The 16,346-nt window shown below is 41.3% G+C and overlaps 1 protein-coding gene across 5 annotated transcripts in view; it reads right to left on the minus strand.

Moving 5' to 3' along the window:
• BPTF (bromodomain PHD finger transcription factor) overlaps positions 1-16,346 on the minus strand; it is a 116,682-nt gene that overhangs the window by 2,356 nt on the left and 97,980 nt on the right. For 3 of the 5 annotated variants that reach the window (XM_081109058.1, XM_081109056.1, XM_081109057.1), the window contains 3 exons: positions 14,357-14,549; positions 12,587-12,671; positions 7,996-8,182 (listed from right to left, as the gene is read on the minus strand). In XM_081109058.1, the coding sequence (XP_080965184.1) occupies positions 7,996-8,182; positions 12,587-12,671; positions 14,357-14,549 (465 nt within the window). Of the gene's footprint in view, positions 1-7,995; positions 8,183-12,586; positions 12,672-14,356; positions 14,550-15,298; positions 15,473-16,346 lie in introns of all 5 variants that reach the window. The other 2 variants (XM_081109055.1, XM_081109054.1) reach the window with 1 other exon arrangement.

The raw sequence follows: 16,346 nt of genomic DNA on the forward strand, positions 1-16,346 counted from the left end.
TATATATATATTTGCCTAATAAAAATTACATTTTTAGCCAAAGGAACAAATAGGGACATTTACAGAAGAATTACCCTTGTGGTAAACGACGTGTATGCGTTTGTGCGTCTGTGCGTGTGCACGTGTATGCATGCGTGTGCTTATTTACACTGATTTGGGGAATGTGAAGGGAAAAAATTATGTTAAAAGAGAAGTAAAAATATTAAAATCACATTTTTCTATTAAATTCCAGAAAGTCTTCTTTCTAGTTTCACAGTTTTATTCACAACTTTTGTTAGTAAACCAAATTACTGTACAGTTACTAGGACTAAGTCAAAGTATGTCCTACTGCAATAGAGTATATAAATACAGCAATTCAGGAGTTTACAATCTTAAATACATTGTTCAACATGGCTGCTAGAATAAATCGTTTATTACTATACATCTTTATTTAACATTAAAAATTAAATTAACTAATCTGAACTTTGGGGTGGCAACTTTGAGTTAGGTAATCACGTGGTTTAGTAAAAGTGTGACCCCCACATCCAGTTCTGATTCCAGTTAAAAATTCAGACTAAAGATATCACAATCTGTAAGAAAAGAAAGAACATGGATGGTATAAATGATGAATGGTAACAAAGTACAGTAATGAAAATAATTTGCAAACAATGCTGGTGATCATCCTATATAATAAAACCCTAATATGCTAAGTGTCTGGTCATCCAGTTGTCCATTCAACCAATCAAAGTGTAATATGCTAATGATACACTAACACCGCTCAACCACTGGCTATGACGTGCACTGACCAGCAGGGAACAGACAGTTGAGGGGTCGACCAGTCACTATGATGTGCATTGACCACCAGGGGGCCAGATGCTCTGACTGGTAGGTTAGCTCACTGCTGGGGTCTGCCAATTGCGACTGAGTGAGATGGGCCAACACACCCTTGAGCCCTCCTGCAGTCCCTCCTGGGCTGGCCAACCTTCTGCATCCCTCCCCGGCCCTGATCATGCACTGGTGGGGTCCCATGGCCTGGCTTGCACCTTCTCACAATCCAGGACCCTTTGGGGGATGTCAGAGAACCAGTTTCAGCCTGATTCCACAGGCCAGGCCAAGGGACCCCACTGGTGCAAAAATTTGTGCACCGGGCCTCTAGTAAATTAAAAATGGGGGAAATATGGCAAAGGAAAAACTGGGAACCATAAATAAATCAAATTTCAGTGATTGGCTATATATGTGTTTCATTCTGCCTTAAATCGGCAAATAAAAAATTCCCTAACATCTCTTCAATTATATTTTGTTTATTTAAGCAGAATTGAGCAAGCTCCTCAATGGGCTGCCATGTTCTTATTAAAACTATATAAACTCAAATATAATAAAAAGCTACATAAGATAACCTGGTGGCAAGCTCTCCCAAGTGGTCATTCTTGTGCTGATTCAGCCCCCCTCCTCCCCCCATTCCTTTGTTTCCACAGGCCTAGCAGCAGTAGCTGCTACCTCTCCCACTCAGGGTTCTGCCTGCAGACTCCCAGCTTCCCCCTCACAGTTCCCACCAAAGGCTATATATATAGCCTTTTCAATTAAAAAAAATGTTTTTAGGAATTTATTCAGAGGATAATTGTTGGCGGTATAACCCAAAAAGTATGGAGAGGCCTGTGAATAAGCTGCAGCCCCCCCGTCCTGCCTTTTTTTTTTTTTTAATATATATTTCTTTATTGGTTTCAGAGAGGAAGGGAGAAGGAGAGATAGAAACATCAATGATGAGAGAGAATCATTGATGGGCTGCCTCCTGCACGCACCCCACTGGAGACTGAGCCTGCAACCCATGCATGTGCCCTTGGCCGGAATCGAACCTGGGACCCTTCAGTCTGCAGGCTGATGCTCTATCCATTGAGCCAAGCCAGCTAGGGCTCCCCCATCCTGTCTTTACTGAATGGGAACCTGGGCTCCCTAGGATCAATCACTTTGGACTTTCAGTTCTCAGATAGTTAGATTTGTTATACTGCTATTCTCCATTTTATCAATTTTATATTGTTTAAAATCCTGTTATGGCAAACAGAAGTGAGCTCATGTAACCATTTTCCCCTCCCTTCTTGAGTCCAAGTTTTACTTCCCTATAAACACAATCTTTCTATGCTGTCTAGAGGCCGATTCTCAAAGCTGAAAATCAATGTGGCACTTACATTACTATGACTATGTAAATCTTTTTCTCTGCAGCATCTACGCCTGTGCTAAGAGGGCATTCTCACTATTCCTATGCATTTCGTTTTTCAAGGAGTTTCTAATTTTTTCCCTTCCTTCCTTCCTTCCAATATATTTTTATTGATTTCAGAGAGGAAGGGAGAAGAGATAGAAACATCAATGATGAGAGAGAATCATTGATCAGCTGCTTCCTGCATGTCCCCTACTGGGGATGGAGCCTGTAACCCCAGGCATGTGCCCTTGACAGGGATTGAACCCAGGACCTTTTAGTCCGCAGGCCAATGCTCTATCCACTAAGCCAAACCGGCTAGGGCTCTAATTGCCTTTCATTTTCTCCCAGACACCTCCCTCATGGGAGTGCTCCACTCTCCAGCTCCAGTTTGGGCTGCTAGCTGTGTAGGCCTGCCATACAAATGTCACCCTGGGACACAGTAATTCCCATTGATTTCTTGAACCTCTTGTTTCCTGGATTCAAGGTCTTGTTTGCTTGATTTGCTTATTTAGCTACTGAACATCTTAAAATAACTTGCTGAGAAAGATGTATGGGAAGGAGCCCTTTATGACTAACATGTATTCTTTCTCTTGGATTGTTTGGCTGGACAAAGACTTCTAGGCTGAAAATCATTTTTCCTCAAACTTTTTGATTTCTCCTTAATACTCTAGCATTCTAGTTGCTAGAGAAAAGTCTGATACCAGTCTAATTCTTGTTGATTTGTAGATTGTCTGTTTTAAAGAGTTTCTTTTAATCTGGCATCTGGAATTTTACATGATGTGTGGGGTGGAGCTTTTTCCATGTGTACAGCGGGCTCATTATGTTTATCAATGTCCTCAGCATTCCACACCACCCGCCCTGTTTTCCTACCACACAAACAAGCAAGCTCCAAGGGAGCAAGAGCTTTACTTATTCATTGCTGTATCCAATCTCCAGCATAAGCAAGGTCTCAACAATATGTTGAATGAATGAATGTATTTGCTTGGATTTGAAGTCTTGTGCCTCTCATTAGCTCAGGAAACTTTTCTTATATTAGTCTTTTGATCATTTCCTCTCTTTCTGTATTTTCTTTCTGGAATTTTGGGTACTCTAAAACATCTTTTTTCTTTCACATTTTTCATCTCCTTGTCTTTCTGTTCTTTATACTTGGAGAGTGTCTTGATCTTAACTTTCACTGCTTGAAATTAATTAAAAATTTTTCCAATCACTCACTCCTTTTCCTCAGATTGTTCTTTATTCCTAATATCCTGTTCACCATTTACATTATCTTCTAAAATTTCTCTCAGGCCATGATTTAGGAGTGGTTCTCAACCTTCCTAATGCCGTGACCCTTTAATACAGTTCCTCATGTTGTGGTGACCCCCAACCATAAAATTATTTTCGTTGCTACTTAATAACTGTAATTTTGCTACTGTTATGAATCGTCATGTAAATATCTGATATGCAGGATGTACTTTCATTGTTACAAATTGAGCATAATTAAAGCATAGTGATTAATCACAAAAACAATATGTAATTATATATGTGTTTCCCGGTGGTCTTAGGAGACCCCTGTGAAAGGGTCGATCGACCGCCAAAGGGATCGCGACCCACAGGTTGAGAACCGCTGATTCAGAGGTTTTTTTTTTTTATTTTATTATTTATTTATTTATTAAAACAAAATTTTTTTGAGGCTCTTTTTAAAGTTCTCTCTTGGATATATTTTACGGCTACACCATGACCTTCCTCTTTCAGACTGCAGGCTTTCCTTACGTAGCTGGCTGCCCCTGGCTGTAGGTTCACAGATTTAAAAAAAGCTAATGGAGTAGACAGGTACCTGGAGAGCCCTGTGTATGTGTGTAGGGCTGGCTGGCAGGATTTTTTGCTTTAGATCATGGTTTCTCAATCTCACTACTGACATTTTGGAGCTGGATAATTCTGTTTGTGAGGGTGTCTTGTGCATTGTAGGATGTTTAGCAGCATCCCTGGCCTCTACTTATAGATGCCAATACCACTTCCCTCCTCTAAGTGTAACAACAACAAAAATGTCTCCAGGAATTGCTAACTATCCCCTGGGAGCTGGGGATTGGACAAATTATCCCTGTTGAGAGCCAGAACTTTAGAATGAGGGTCTGGGGACCAGGCCTTTCAGAGGCCAGGGTACTTTACTCTGGGTCCCATTCTCTTCTGTCTACTCTAATCCCCTGAAGTTTAGTCCATTTCTTTAAAGAAGAAGCCTGTGCTCTTCCAGCTTCTTGGGCTTCTCCTACACATAGGGGTTAGGGAAGGTAACTAGCTCACATACAGATGGTCCTGGCTTACGATGATTGGACTCAATGATGTTTTGACTTTACAAAGGTGCACAAGGGTTGTACGTTCAGTAGAAACAGGTGAAGCTAAGCTATGATGTTCAGTAGGTTAGGTGTATTAATAAATGCATTTCGACTTAGGATACTTTGGATTTATGACAGATTTACTGGGACGAAACCCCATTGTTAAATTGTGGAGCATCTGTGTGAATCTTCAGTTATTCCCTCCCTTTCCCTTCTCTCTTGCCTTCCATGTGATTTCAGAACCTCCGTGTTGGAGGCCCTCTGGGGTTCTACTGAGCAGTAAGCTGTCATCTCTGCTGAAGAGCCCTCCCGGAGGGGTCTGGGCAGAGGCTTGCCTGGCTTCAATCGATCCTCTTCCATCTGCAGCCTGTCTTCCAGAATCTGTTGAAATCTCATTAGCTAACTAACGACTACCATATTCTTTTCACTATTCTGAGTCTATCCCTTTTTATTCCTTTATTGTTAGTTTCCTGGGGATTCTGTCATCCTATCTAATAAAAGAGAAACATGGTAATTGACGTATGACTGCTACCCTTCCCATTGGCTAATCAGCGACATATGCAAATTAACTGCCAGCCAAGATGGCGGCCGGCAGCCAGGCAGCTTGAAACTAACATGAGGCTTGCTTGCTTCAGTGACGGAGGAAACCAACGTTCCCCGCCTGCCGCTGCAGGCCTCTGAGCCTGTAGTTTGAAACATTGTAACAAATATATAGAAGCTAAACAAAACCCCAGAAATACAATGTTTCGATTATAGAACCCAAACAAACCAGATACCTGCTTTCAGCAGCAGAGGCCTCAGAGCTGGAGCCAGAGCTAAAGCTGGCCCAGAATAAAAATTAAAATAAAAAAAGGAGCAGTTGGGAGCTTCAGCCCTCAGCCCCTCACCCAGACTGGCCAGGCACCCCAGTGGGGACCCCCACCCTGAAGGGTGTGTGACCAGCTGAAAACAGCCATCATCCCCTCACCCAGGCTGGCCAGGCACCCCAGTGGGGACCCCCACCCTGATCCAGGACACCCTTCAGGGCAAACCAGCCAGCCTCACCCATGCACCAGGCCTCTATCCTATATGGTAAAAGGGTAATATGCCTCCCAGCACCAGGATCAGTGTGACAGGGGGCAGCGCCCAAACCCCCTGATCGCCCTGCGGCTCTGTGTGTGACAGGGGGCGGGGCCACAACCTCCTGATCAGCCCTGCTCTGTTCGTGACAGGGGAAGGCGCCCCAACCTCCTGATCAGCCCTGCTCTGTGCCTGATACGGGGGAGCTCCCCAACCCCTGATCGCCCTGCGGTTCTGTGTGTGACAGGGTGCGGCGCCCCCCCCCCTTCACCCCCCCCCCCCCACGGGCCCTGCTCTGTGTGTGACACGGTAGAGCCATAACCTCCCCATCGGCCCTGCCCTGAGTGTGACAGTGGCGGCGCCCCAACCCCCTGATTTGCCCTGCTCTGTGTGTGACAGGGGGTGGTGCCCCAACTCCCCTATCGGCCCTACTCTGTGAGTGACAGAGGGGAGCTCCCCAACCCCCTGATCGACCCTGCTCTGTGCGTGACAGGGTAAGGAGCCTCAACCCCCCTGATGGGCCCTGCTCTGTGCATTACAGGGGGCAGCGCCCCAACCCCTGGATTGGCCCTGCTCTGTGCATGACAGGGCGTGGCGCCGCAACCTCCCCATCGACCCTGCCTTGAGTGTGACAGGGGGCGGTGCCCCAACCCCTCAATCGGCCCTACCCTGAGCGTGACTGAGGGTGGCATCGCAACCTCCTGATCCGCCCTGCTCTGTGCATGACAGGGGGCGGCACCCCAACTCCCCAATCAGCCCTGCTGTGAGCCCGACCAGGGGCTGCACCTAGGGATTGGGCCTGCCCTCTGCCACTCGGGAGCAGGCCTAAGCCAGCAGGGTGTTATCTCCCGAGGGGTCCCAGACTGCGAGAGGGCACAGGCCAGGCTGAGGGACTCCCCCTTCCCCCCGAGTGCACAAATTTTTGTGCACCGGGCCTCTAGTATATATAATAAAAACCTAGGAGACCTTTATGGCATAACTACCGGTCGCTATGATGCACACTGACCACCAGGGGGCAGACGTTCAATGCAGGAACTGACCCCTGGTGGTCAGTGCACTCCCACAGGGGGAGCGCCTCAAAGCCAGAAGCCAGAAGCCAGGCTCACGACTGGTGAGCACAGTGGTGGTGGCGGGAACCTCTCCCACCTCCGCAATAGCACTAAGGAGCAGCGAGCAGGTGGGTGGTAAGGAGCGAGGGGTCCTGGACTGTGAGAGGGCAAAGGCTTGGCTGAGGGACCCCCACCAGTGCAGAAATTTCATGCACCGTGCCTCTAGTATTGAATAAATCCTCTTCCATTTTAAGTTTTACCGCAAATGGGTTAACATACAGGGGATGATAAAAGGGCAAGTTTTAGAGATTTTGTCAAGTCTCTTGGTTTCTTGTCTACAGCCTGGCTGCTTACATACCTGCTTTCCTCCCTTCCTTGCCTACAGTTTTTGATTCCTTTGCTGAGAAGATAACTGGAGACTTCAGCTGGGCTGTCCATTTATTTTATGTAAACTGACTCTAAAATGCAGTTCTTGATATAACTTGCTACAGGAAAAGGAGAGATTCAAAAAGCACCCTACAGATTTTCCTCCAGGGAAAATTACTAAGTAGAGTGCTGATTCTTACCCTCTGGTATGAGGAGCCCCTTGGGAGTCCATTAGATAATACAGGTGCTCAGGCCCCTACCCAGCCAAGATCCAGTCAAGTGAATATCTAGGGACAACGAGGATAGTGGGGTGGTGCATGGGAGAGAGTGAATAATGAAATCTCGGGCTGGAAAGTGGTGGCAGCTACCATGAGAATGAAAGCTGGGCTTCCGTTGGAAGGAAGGACGTCATGGGCTCCAGAGGAGGGCTGAGGTTTAGAAACAGGTAACGAAAGTCACAGCACATGAACATGATGAAAAGTTGCTCAATGCTTTTATGTTACTAGAGGTTCAAAGAAAAGGTCTGTGGATTTAAAAGTCTAGTTTTGTCCATAGAAAAAATACCCAGAAAAAGAAACATTTTATGCTTTCAAAGATATAGCAAATGTCAATTAAGGAGAAAATACTTACATTCCCCTTTCATTGTCTCCCCTCCTGCACCCTACAGAAGTCACTTTTATACTCTGTGAGATGGACCAAGAGCTCTGACTTTCTACTACTATTTTTGTACATGTAGTGCATTTAAGAGAACATCTTGCTTTCTGGAAGCATTTGATAAATGCTTTTTTAATTTTAAAAAATGACATTAATTCTAAGTAGATCACAAACTCATCAATCTCTCATTATGAGTCTGTTCTCTTGTCCTTGGCAGTATATCATAATGCTAGTCTTACTTTTTTATTTATTTATTTTTTTAAGGATTCTTAATGTTAAGGTTAAAATTTACCATAAACTTCATTGGCTGATTCCTTTGACAGAATAGTATAAAGAGTTTGAGGAGCTGAATTAATTCAGAACAATGAACACATCTGCTTACCTGCTAGCCTTGAATCCTTTCAATTTCTGTACAAAGAATGATTCAAGAACTTCTGCACACTGGTAAAAAGGGGAGTCACTTGGATTGTAGTAACGACAGTTATCAAAAATTTTGGTCATATCTGCCACAAATTCTGTCAGCTTTTCATAATATCGTCTTTGTATTCTTTCTTCCATGGTGGCAAGGTCTTAAAAACACAAAATGTAAAACATTTCAAAGCTTTAAGGTTATTCCAATGTGAATACTGCTCACAGTTCTGACTCACAAGGATATATATTTCATACCCAAACTGACTCACCATTAAGGCTTTGAGCAGTTCTTGAAGAAAATAGGAGCACTTTTTGTGTTTGCCTGGGGGCCTGATATAAAAGTCTTGGCTGCTGCTAAGAAGGCTCTCTTATTTTCAGTTAAGTACAGAGAACAGCTCTTTATTCAATTAGTTTTAAATAACATGATCAATACATATTTAAGTATGCATTTTTCACAGGCACACAAGTAAGTATAACTATCATATGTACAAAGAGAAGGGGGAAATCCAGAATTAAGAACAAAATCTCTGTAGTTTTGTAATGCTGGTATGAGTAAAAGGCCAATGATTAAAATTAATCTAGAATTGACTGAAAGAGACAATTCTAAACTAAATCTCAATGATTATTTTTGAATTTGAAAAACAAAAGCAATGAAAAAATTTAATCTATCAGACATTAAAAAATATTATAAAGCTGTAATAATGAAAAGTGTGGCACGTTGCAGGATGACACAAACATTAACAGAAGTGAATTCAAAATAGGAACAGACTTAACTGTATTAAGCATAAGAATTTCATGTATGTTGAGGATGTCATTTCAAATAAGTAGAAGGAAGAATTCATTAAAAAATTGGGTTGGGGCAACTGACTACATATGTGAAGAGAAAAATCCCACCTCACATTATAAGCCAAAATAATTCTAGGTGGGTCAAAATTTTAGGGCAAAAATTGAAACCATAAAAATTACTAAAAGACAACATTGCAAATGTAATCAATCACTAAATTGTGTATATAAAAATAGTTAAAATGGAAAATTTTATGTTACATGTTTTAACACACACACATATAAGTCTTTGATTGTTTCCATTTATATCGGCAGGGAAAATGTGCAAACAAGGACAACTGCAAAGGTGCACCTAATAGCCCGACGAAACTCCAAGCACGATCTGGGCACATCTATTCTGTGCAGGTTATGAAAAGTAAAATACTTCACACATCATGCCAGGATATTATCATTTTTTAAGTTCTGGGTACTTAACAGCCTGCCTAGCTTTTTTTTTTTTTTTTTAACTTTATGATTGGTTTTGAGACAAAAGATATACACTGATTTCTTTTTTAAATATATTTTATTGATCTTTTACAGAGAGGAAGGGAGAGGGATAGAGAGTTAGAAACATCGATGGGAGAGAAACATCGATCAGCTGCCTCCTGCACACCTCCTACTGGGGATGTGCCCGCAACCAAGGTACATGCCCTTGACCGGATCCGAACCTGGGACCCTTCAGTCCATAGGCCCACGCTCTATCCGCTGAACCAAACCGGTCAGGGCTACACTGATTTCTTGAATCTCTTTATTTATGCATTCCTGGTTGTTTTTTGTATGTGGCCTGACTGGGAATTGAACCTGCAACCTTGGTACATTGGGATGATGCTCTAACCAACTGATTTCAGGGAGAGGAAGGGAGAGGAATAGAGAGATAGAAACATCAATGGGAGAGAAACATCATCAATCAGATGCTTCTGCATGTACCCTACTGGGGATCGAAGCACAACCCGGGCATGTGCCCTGATTGGGAATTGAGCCTGTGACCTCTTGGTTGATGCTCAACCACTGAGCCATGACGGCCAGGTTATACTTCTGCCACCTGCCCTAGGTATTTCTAAAGACATTTATGTACCCTTAGAATACATATAATTGTTTACTGCATAAAACCTAGGTATTGTTCTTTTTTTTTTAATTGTAGACACTATTACAAATGTCCCTATACCCAACCCCCTTTGCACCCCTCGATACAGTATTGTTTTGTAACTTCCATTTTACTTTCAACAGTATGTCTTGGAGATGTATATTGTCTCTATGTACTTACTTACATAAGATGAGGTTTATCTGGGCGGTAATAATAAAGAAAAAAGATAGCAAAATAGTCTAACTCTTCAAGAAAATAATTTTGGTTAAGTAACTTAAGGTATATTCAACTTACAGACTATATAAAGCCATTAAAAATTATGTTGTTGAAGATTAATGACATAGGAAGATGTGTACCAGACAGATCATTATATAATCTCAATTTTAACACACACAAACACACACAAACACACACACGCAAACACACGCAAACACACACCAAAATGTAGTGGAATTCAGTGAGGAAAAGATGAAAGGTGTACTTAATCTTTTCTTATTTTTTCTTTATTTTCTAAATTTTCTACAATTAACCCGTGTTAATTTTAAAAGTAGAATTATTTACCTACCTACCTATCTAAAGAAGATTATACAAATCTGAAACACATACAAGAATTCAAGGATTAACTTCTACCTTCAACTTCAGGGGAAGTGAGGTAACAATTATTTATGTTGTTTTCTTAAAAAATACTTTTAACTAAGCCCTCACTTATTTCTCCCTCACTTATTTCTCCTCTTTAAAAAGTTGTCATCAGCCCGGCTGGTGGCTCATGGTTAAGTGTCAACCCATGAACCAAGGAGGTCACTGGTTCGATTTCCAGTGGGGGGCAACTGATGTTTCTCTCTCTCTTTCCCTTCCTCTCCCTCTAAAATCAATAAAAATATATTTAAAAAGAAAGAGTTGTCACCAAACACAAATCCTTCTAATTAAAAAAGTATTTTTTTAAGCTAAGATATAGTTGACATATAACACTGTATTAGTTTTAAGTGTACAGCATAATGATTTGGTATACGTATATACTGCACAATGATCACCGCAATCAGTTTAGTTAACATCCACCATCACACAGCTACAGATTTCTTTTTTTCTGTGATGACAGCTTTTAAGATGTATAAAATGCTTAGCTGGCTTTGGAATACTTTTTTCATCAGCTGGATGAAGCTACTAATCCTTTGGCAGTTTTGTAAGCTTTTATGAATTTTTAATTTTTATAATATTTCTGTAGATACTCTATCTATATATATAAAAGCCCAAGAGACCATTACGACCGAACTACCGGTCAACCAGTCACTATGACGTGCACTGACCACAGGGGGCAGATGCTCAACGCAGGAGCTATACCCCCTGGTGGTCAGTGTGCTCCCACAGCCAACCTCCCATGGCCCCTCCCCCGCACAAATTTGTGCACCAGACCCCCTGGCAATGGGCAAGGAGACACCTGATTGGTGGTGTTGCTCTTATATCAATCAGGGGCAAAGCAGATGTACAGTCCTTAGTTCATCCTAGCTTGATGCCTGTGTTGGGGGCCAGAGTTGTTTCATGCCTGAGGCACATAAAATGATAATTGCTAGGTCTTGGAGGGGAAAAGATCAGAAACACTGGTCTCATATTAAGTAAATTATTAATATTAACTGAGGCTTAGGAGGGGTGTTTTAAAGTTTGTGGAGCTGTGATTGCTCTAGTAACTTCTAGATAACAGTAAGCAGGTAGTTCTAACACAACTCCATTAAGAGTGAACATGCCACCTTGTGGCATGGACATATGTTATTCTGCACATAAAACTGGGTGCTATGAGAATAATAAGTGGGTCACTATTTGCTTTCAGAAAATTGGGTGGGGGTCTAGTATGGTAATATTGGAATTATTTCAGAGGGCAGTTACTGTGAATCATGTATTCTCAGGAGCCAGAATGTTCAATCCTGAGTCTCTGCCATTTAACTGTCAGTGATCTTAGATGCATTTAACCTGCCTGTTTCTCGCCTGAAAAGTGAGTTTTAATAATAGTGTATATAAGTTGGAAAAAAATAAAACATGAGAAGCACTTAAAATGGAGCCTGGCACAGTTGTAGCTAATAATAATATATGAGCATCTGTCTTTTTCTGGGTTCAGAATTTAAAAAAAAATTGTGCACCAGGCCTCTAGTTTTTAATATAATCACTGGAGCTTTCCATCTTAATATAATCACTTGTAGCTGTAACTTATTAACCCCTCCCACCAGAAATAAGGCTGTTTTCTCTTTGATCTCCACTGTGCGTTCATCAAATGGTTCTCCTTCAGGAAAAGATAAGGAAGAGGAGACAGGATGAGAGGCTCAGATAGACCCAACCCATTCATTCTTTTCTATAGCTGAATAATACTCATATGTTATTTGATTTGGCTACTCCTCTCCTAAGGGCTATTTACCTCATTTCCAGTATTTTTGCAATTATAAACACTGTGTGATAAACATCATACTTGTACACATGCAAATCCTAAGAAATCAAACTGCTGGCTCCAAAGGTATGCACACTTAAACATTAATACACACCACTAACTTACCCTCCAAGTTGCCACACCAATTTATACTCTCATTAAGCTATGATATATTAATTTTATGGGTAACAAATGAAATATCTACTGAGACTTGAAAAAAAATCCATATTCCACTCAAGTACTTACCCATAGGCTCCTTAATGACACCATAATAATCTGGTGCATCATTAGGATCCACTGGTTCCAGGAAGGGCCAGGCCATCTTATGGGCCTACAAGGAAATAAAAGGGCCATTCTTATTGTCAGGTGGAAATACTACTCCATTTAAATTTCCCATTGGAATTACTGCATCAATCAACGCTTAAACTCCAAGAGTCTTAAACTGGATAGATAATATTGTTTACTAGAGGCCCGATGCATGAAATTCGTGCAAGGGGCTCGGCCCTCGCAGCCCCGGCTTCGTCAGGAAGGTTGTCCAGACGGTTGTTTTGCTGTTTGGTTTAATTAGCATATTAGCTCTTTATTATATATAGGATAATACTGCTCTAGTCACCAATTATCTCAGATGGGCATACTCTATTACAATGGCTTTCAAAGAGTGGTCTGAGGACCTTGGCATGAGGGGGCAGGGTTTGAAGCACTAGTTTAGGAGGAAAGAAAGTTGGCATGATGACCTGCCAACTGAATGATGCCGGCACTGTAATCACACCCATAAAACGGGATGGGGTGGGTTCAATGTGTGGAATGGAAGCCTTGGCTGGGTAGCTCAGTTGGTTAGAGCGTTGACCTGATACACCGTGGTTGAGGGTGCAATCCCAGGAAGGGCACATGCAATTATCAACCAATGGCCTGGCTAGTGTTGCATGAACCAAGAGGTTGATGGTTTGATTCCCAGCCAGGGCACAAGCCTGGGGTTTGCGGGCTCGATCCCCAGTGGGGGGCATGCAGGAGGCAGCTGATCAATGATGTTTCTCTCATTGATGTTTCTATCCTTCTCCATCCTCTCTCTCTAAAAATCAATAAAAATATATTTAAAAGAACCAACCAATGAATTATCAATAAGTGGAACAACAAATCTGTCTCTCCCTTTCTCTTCTTTCCCTGCTCTAAAACCAATTCATTTAATTTCTAAAAAGGCAAAGTGTGGAATGGTCAGCACTGCTGGCTAATGTGGCGGCAGAAATGTGATGGTAAATAACACCTGAGCCTGTGCTGAGACTGTTGTTCTCCTTTCAGTTCTTCCCATTCTCCAGCCCGTGGTTACAACAGAGAGAGTGTCAGTCTAACACTGATGTCTTGAATACATCTCTAGCATTTGCTAACCTTGTAAGCCTTCCCCACCTCCTTTGATTTTTAATAAGGGGAGGGAAGGCTTTGGCTCAAAGCCTTACATAAGCATTTGTATCTCCCTAGGATTTACTCAGACTGTTTTTCAATCTATGATGGTGGGATAAAATTTTCTTTAAAAATAAAATTTAGGTTAAAAAGTGAGTCATCTTAGCCCTAGCCAGTTTTACTCAGTGGATAGAGTGTCAGCCTGCGGACTGAAGGGTCCTGGGTTCGATACCTCGGTTGCAGGCTCGTGCAGGAGGCAACCAAATGATGCATTTTTCTCAAATCAATATTTCTCTCTGTCTTTCCCTCACTCTCTAAAAAAGCAATGGGAAAATATCCTCGGGTGAGGATTAAAAATAAAAATAAAAGTATTTCATTAAAAAAAAAAGTGACTCATTTTAAATACAAGTGTTAGGTTAAGAGCAGCTGAGCTATTGTGTGGCTATGGAAACCTCATGACATTGGCATGTGAAGGACTGAAGTCTGTGGACCACTTGACTAGATTGGCTGCGAGTCAGTAAATAGGTAGTCTAAGATTGGAAAGTTCAAACTCTAGGAGTGTTTCCAAAGGCACACTGGTAGATTTCATCTTCAAATGTAGCACACAGAGTGGTTTCTCACCTGTAAAGAACGCAGCACCCTCTTCAAACCCTCATAATCCTTCTCTGTTAGTGGCGTGAGCACTGTCATGGCATCCTCTGTCGACTGGCACTGTGGACAGACATACTCGTCAATGAGCTCTGCCTCACTCTGCAAGATGCCAACACAGCGCCCATGGTACCAATTCTGACACCGATCACAGCCAATATAAAATCTGCAAGATCCGAAATGGAAATGTGAGTTCAAAACAGATGGGATCATATTACTTAAAATTTATTTTAAAAAGTAATAATGCATGCATCTGAAAATACTCTAACCCTTGGATATAAAACAGATTTAGTATTATAATTGTCTTAATAATTTTGAAGATTGACATTCCTATGTGTTAATTTAGTATCTGATGTTAAAAACAAGCATTAAAAATTTATTAAGAACAATGTATAATATTAGAGAACCAATATGAAGAAAAATGTAAAACATTTTAATTGTCTTTAAAGTTCAAAACAAAGCCAAAAATCTTTCAACAAATACCATATCAAATGGGAAGCTGATATTGGCCACCCAACTGGGAGTTCAAAATCCTGGAAGCTAAAAACAGAGTCTCAGAGCTTGTATCCAAATTAGTATTTTTCTAACCCACAAAAAAGCGCCATTTCAAACACTGATGAAGTCCAAACAAGGCAGGCTATTTTAATCTCATTAATTTCGATGTTACATATTGAAAAATCAAGTCTACCATTAAGCCATATTTTTCCCAATGAATCTCAAACATTCACTAAGAAGCAACATAAATTTTGAAGGGGAGGTAAAGAGGGAAGAAGAGAAAAAAAAATGGAAAGGAATTTGTAATGTAAGTGTATAATATATGCAGAAAATACCTTGCTTTTCATTTTAAAATAAATAACCAGACAGAGCAATTTGGCTTCCTAAATTATTAAATATGATGCTCTTATCAGAACTCACTGTGACTCATCATAAGGTGTTCTGCAGATACAGTACAATTCCTCACTGCTGCCCTCTTGTGCCCGTTTACAATCATTACAGATGTACACATCCATTTTCTTAGCCTCCTTTTCTGTGATGCCAACACATTCTCCATGATACCAGTTAGTACAAAGATCACAGCCAATATAGAACCTAAAAGTATTCACAATGAAAATGACAATGTGATTGTCATTTTGAGCTGCATGGTACTTAAATCTGTCTTCCCTGCCTTGAATCACTTTCTTACAGGATAACTTTCTGCAATGAGTCAGCTAAACATCCTGAATCCGACCATTCTAGCCCTGGCAAACTACAGCATCTGACTGTATCAAGTGTGAAAACATAAAGTCACTCACATCAATTTCAACAAATACACTGTTTAGTGAAATGAGTCTTTAAAAACATACTGGAATTTGAAAAAATAAAGAACACACTGATGGTAATGTCTGCCTCTTAATGAATGTGTGTAAAACTGTAACAGGCACAAAAACCAAAGCCAAAGAATCAAAGACTTACATCTGTCAAACCTATGCCACAGAAGCCATTTCAAAATCAGGGCTATTTCTTAGATAGGTTTGAAAATGTATCTCACAATTTAAATTTGAAAACAAAGCAAAGCGCAAACACCAAATAGAAGTTACACTACAAGGAACATGCAGGTCAGCCAGGTGTAGAAGATAAATGGTCAAAATATGATATGAAGAAGAAAAGTAAGAAAGGTACATGTAGTAATTCAATTTCTACCAAATAAATGTTGAAATTTAATCTAATTGTGACAGATTATGACACGGGCCAGTTTTTCAGTCAATATAATGTGTAATGTGGCGTGGCCAGGTTAATTAACTGTAAGAAATTGCTTCAATTAAAATCCTGGTACACGGTGCAGAGTGTACGGACAGTTATCCAAAACAGCGAGAGATTCTACAGTATTTGGCAAGGTGGGGCTGTATGGGTGTATAACGGCTGTGTGAGGGCTAATCACTACAGGGTTATCAAGGCTTTTGAAAATAAGATCCCTAATGACAAT

The sequence above is a fragment of the Myotis nattereri genome (genome assembly GCF_964212035.1).
Source record: "Myotis nattereri genome assembly, chromosome: 16".
Taxonomy (NCBI): Eukaryota; Metazoa; Chordata; class Mammalia; order Chiroptera; family Vespertilionidae; genus Myotis; species Myotis nattereri.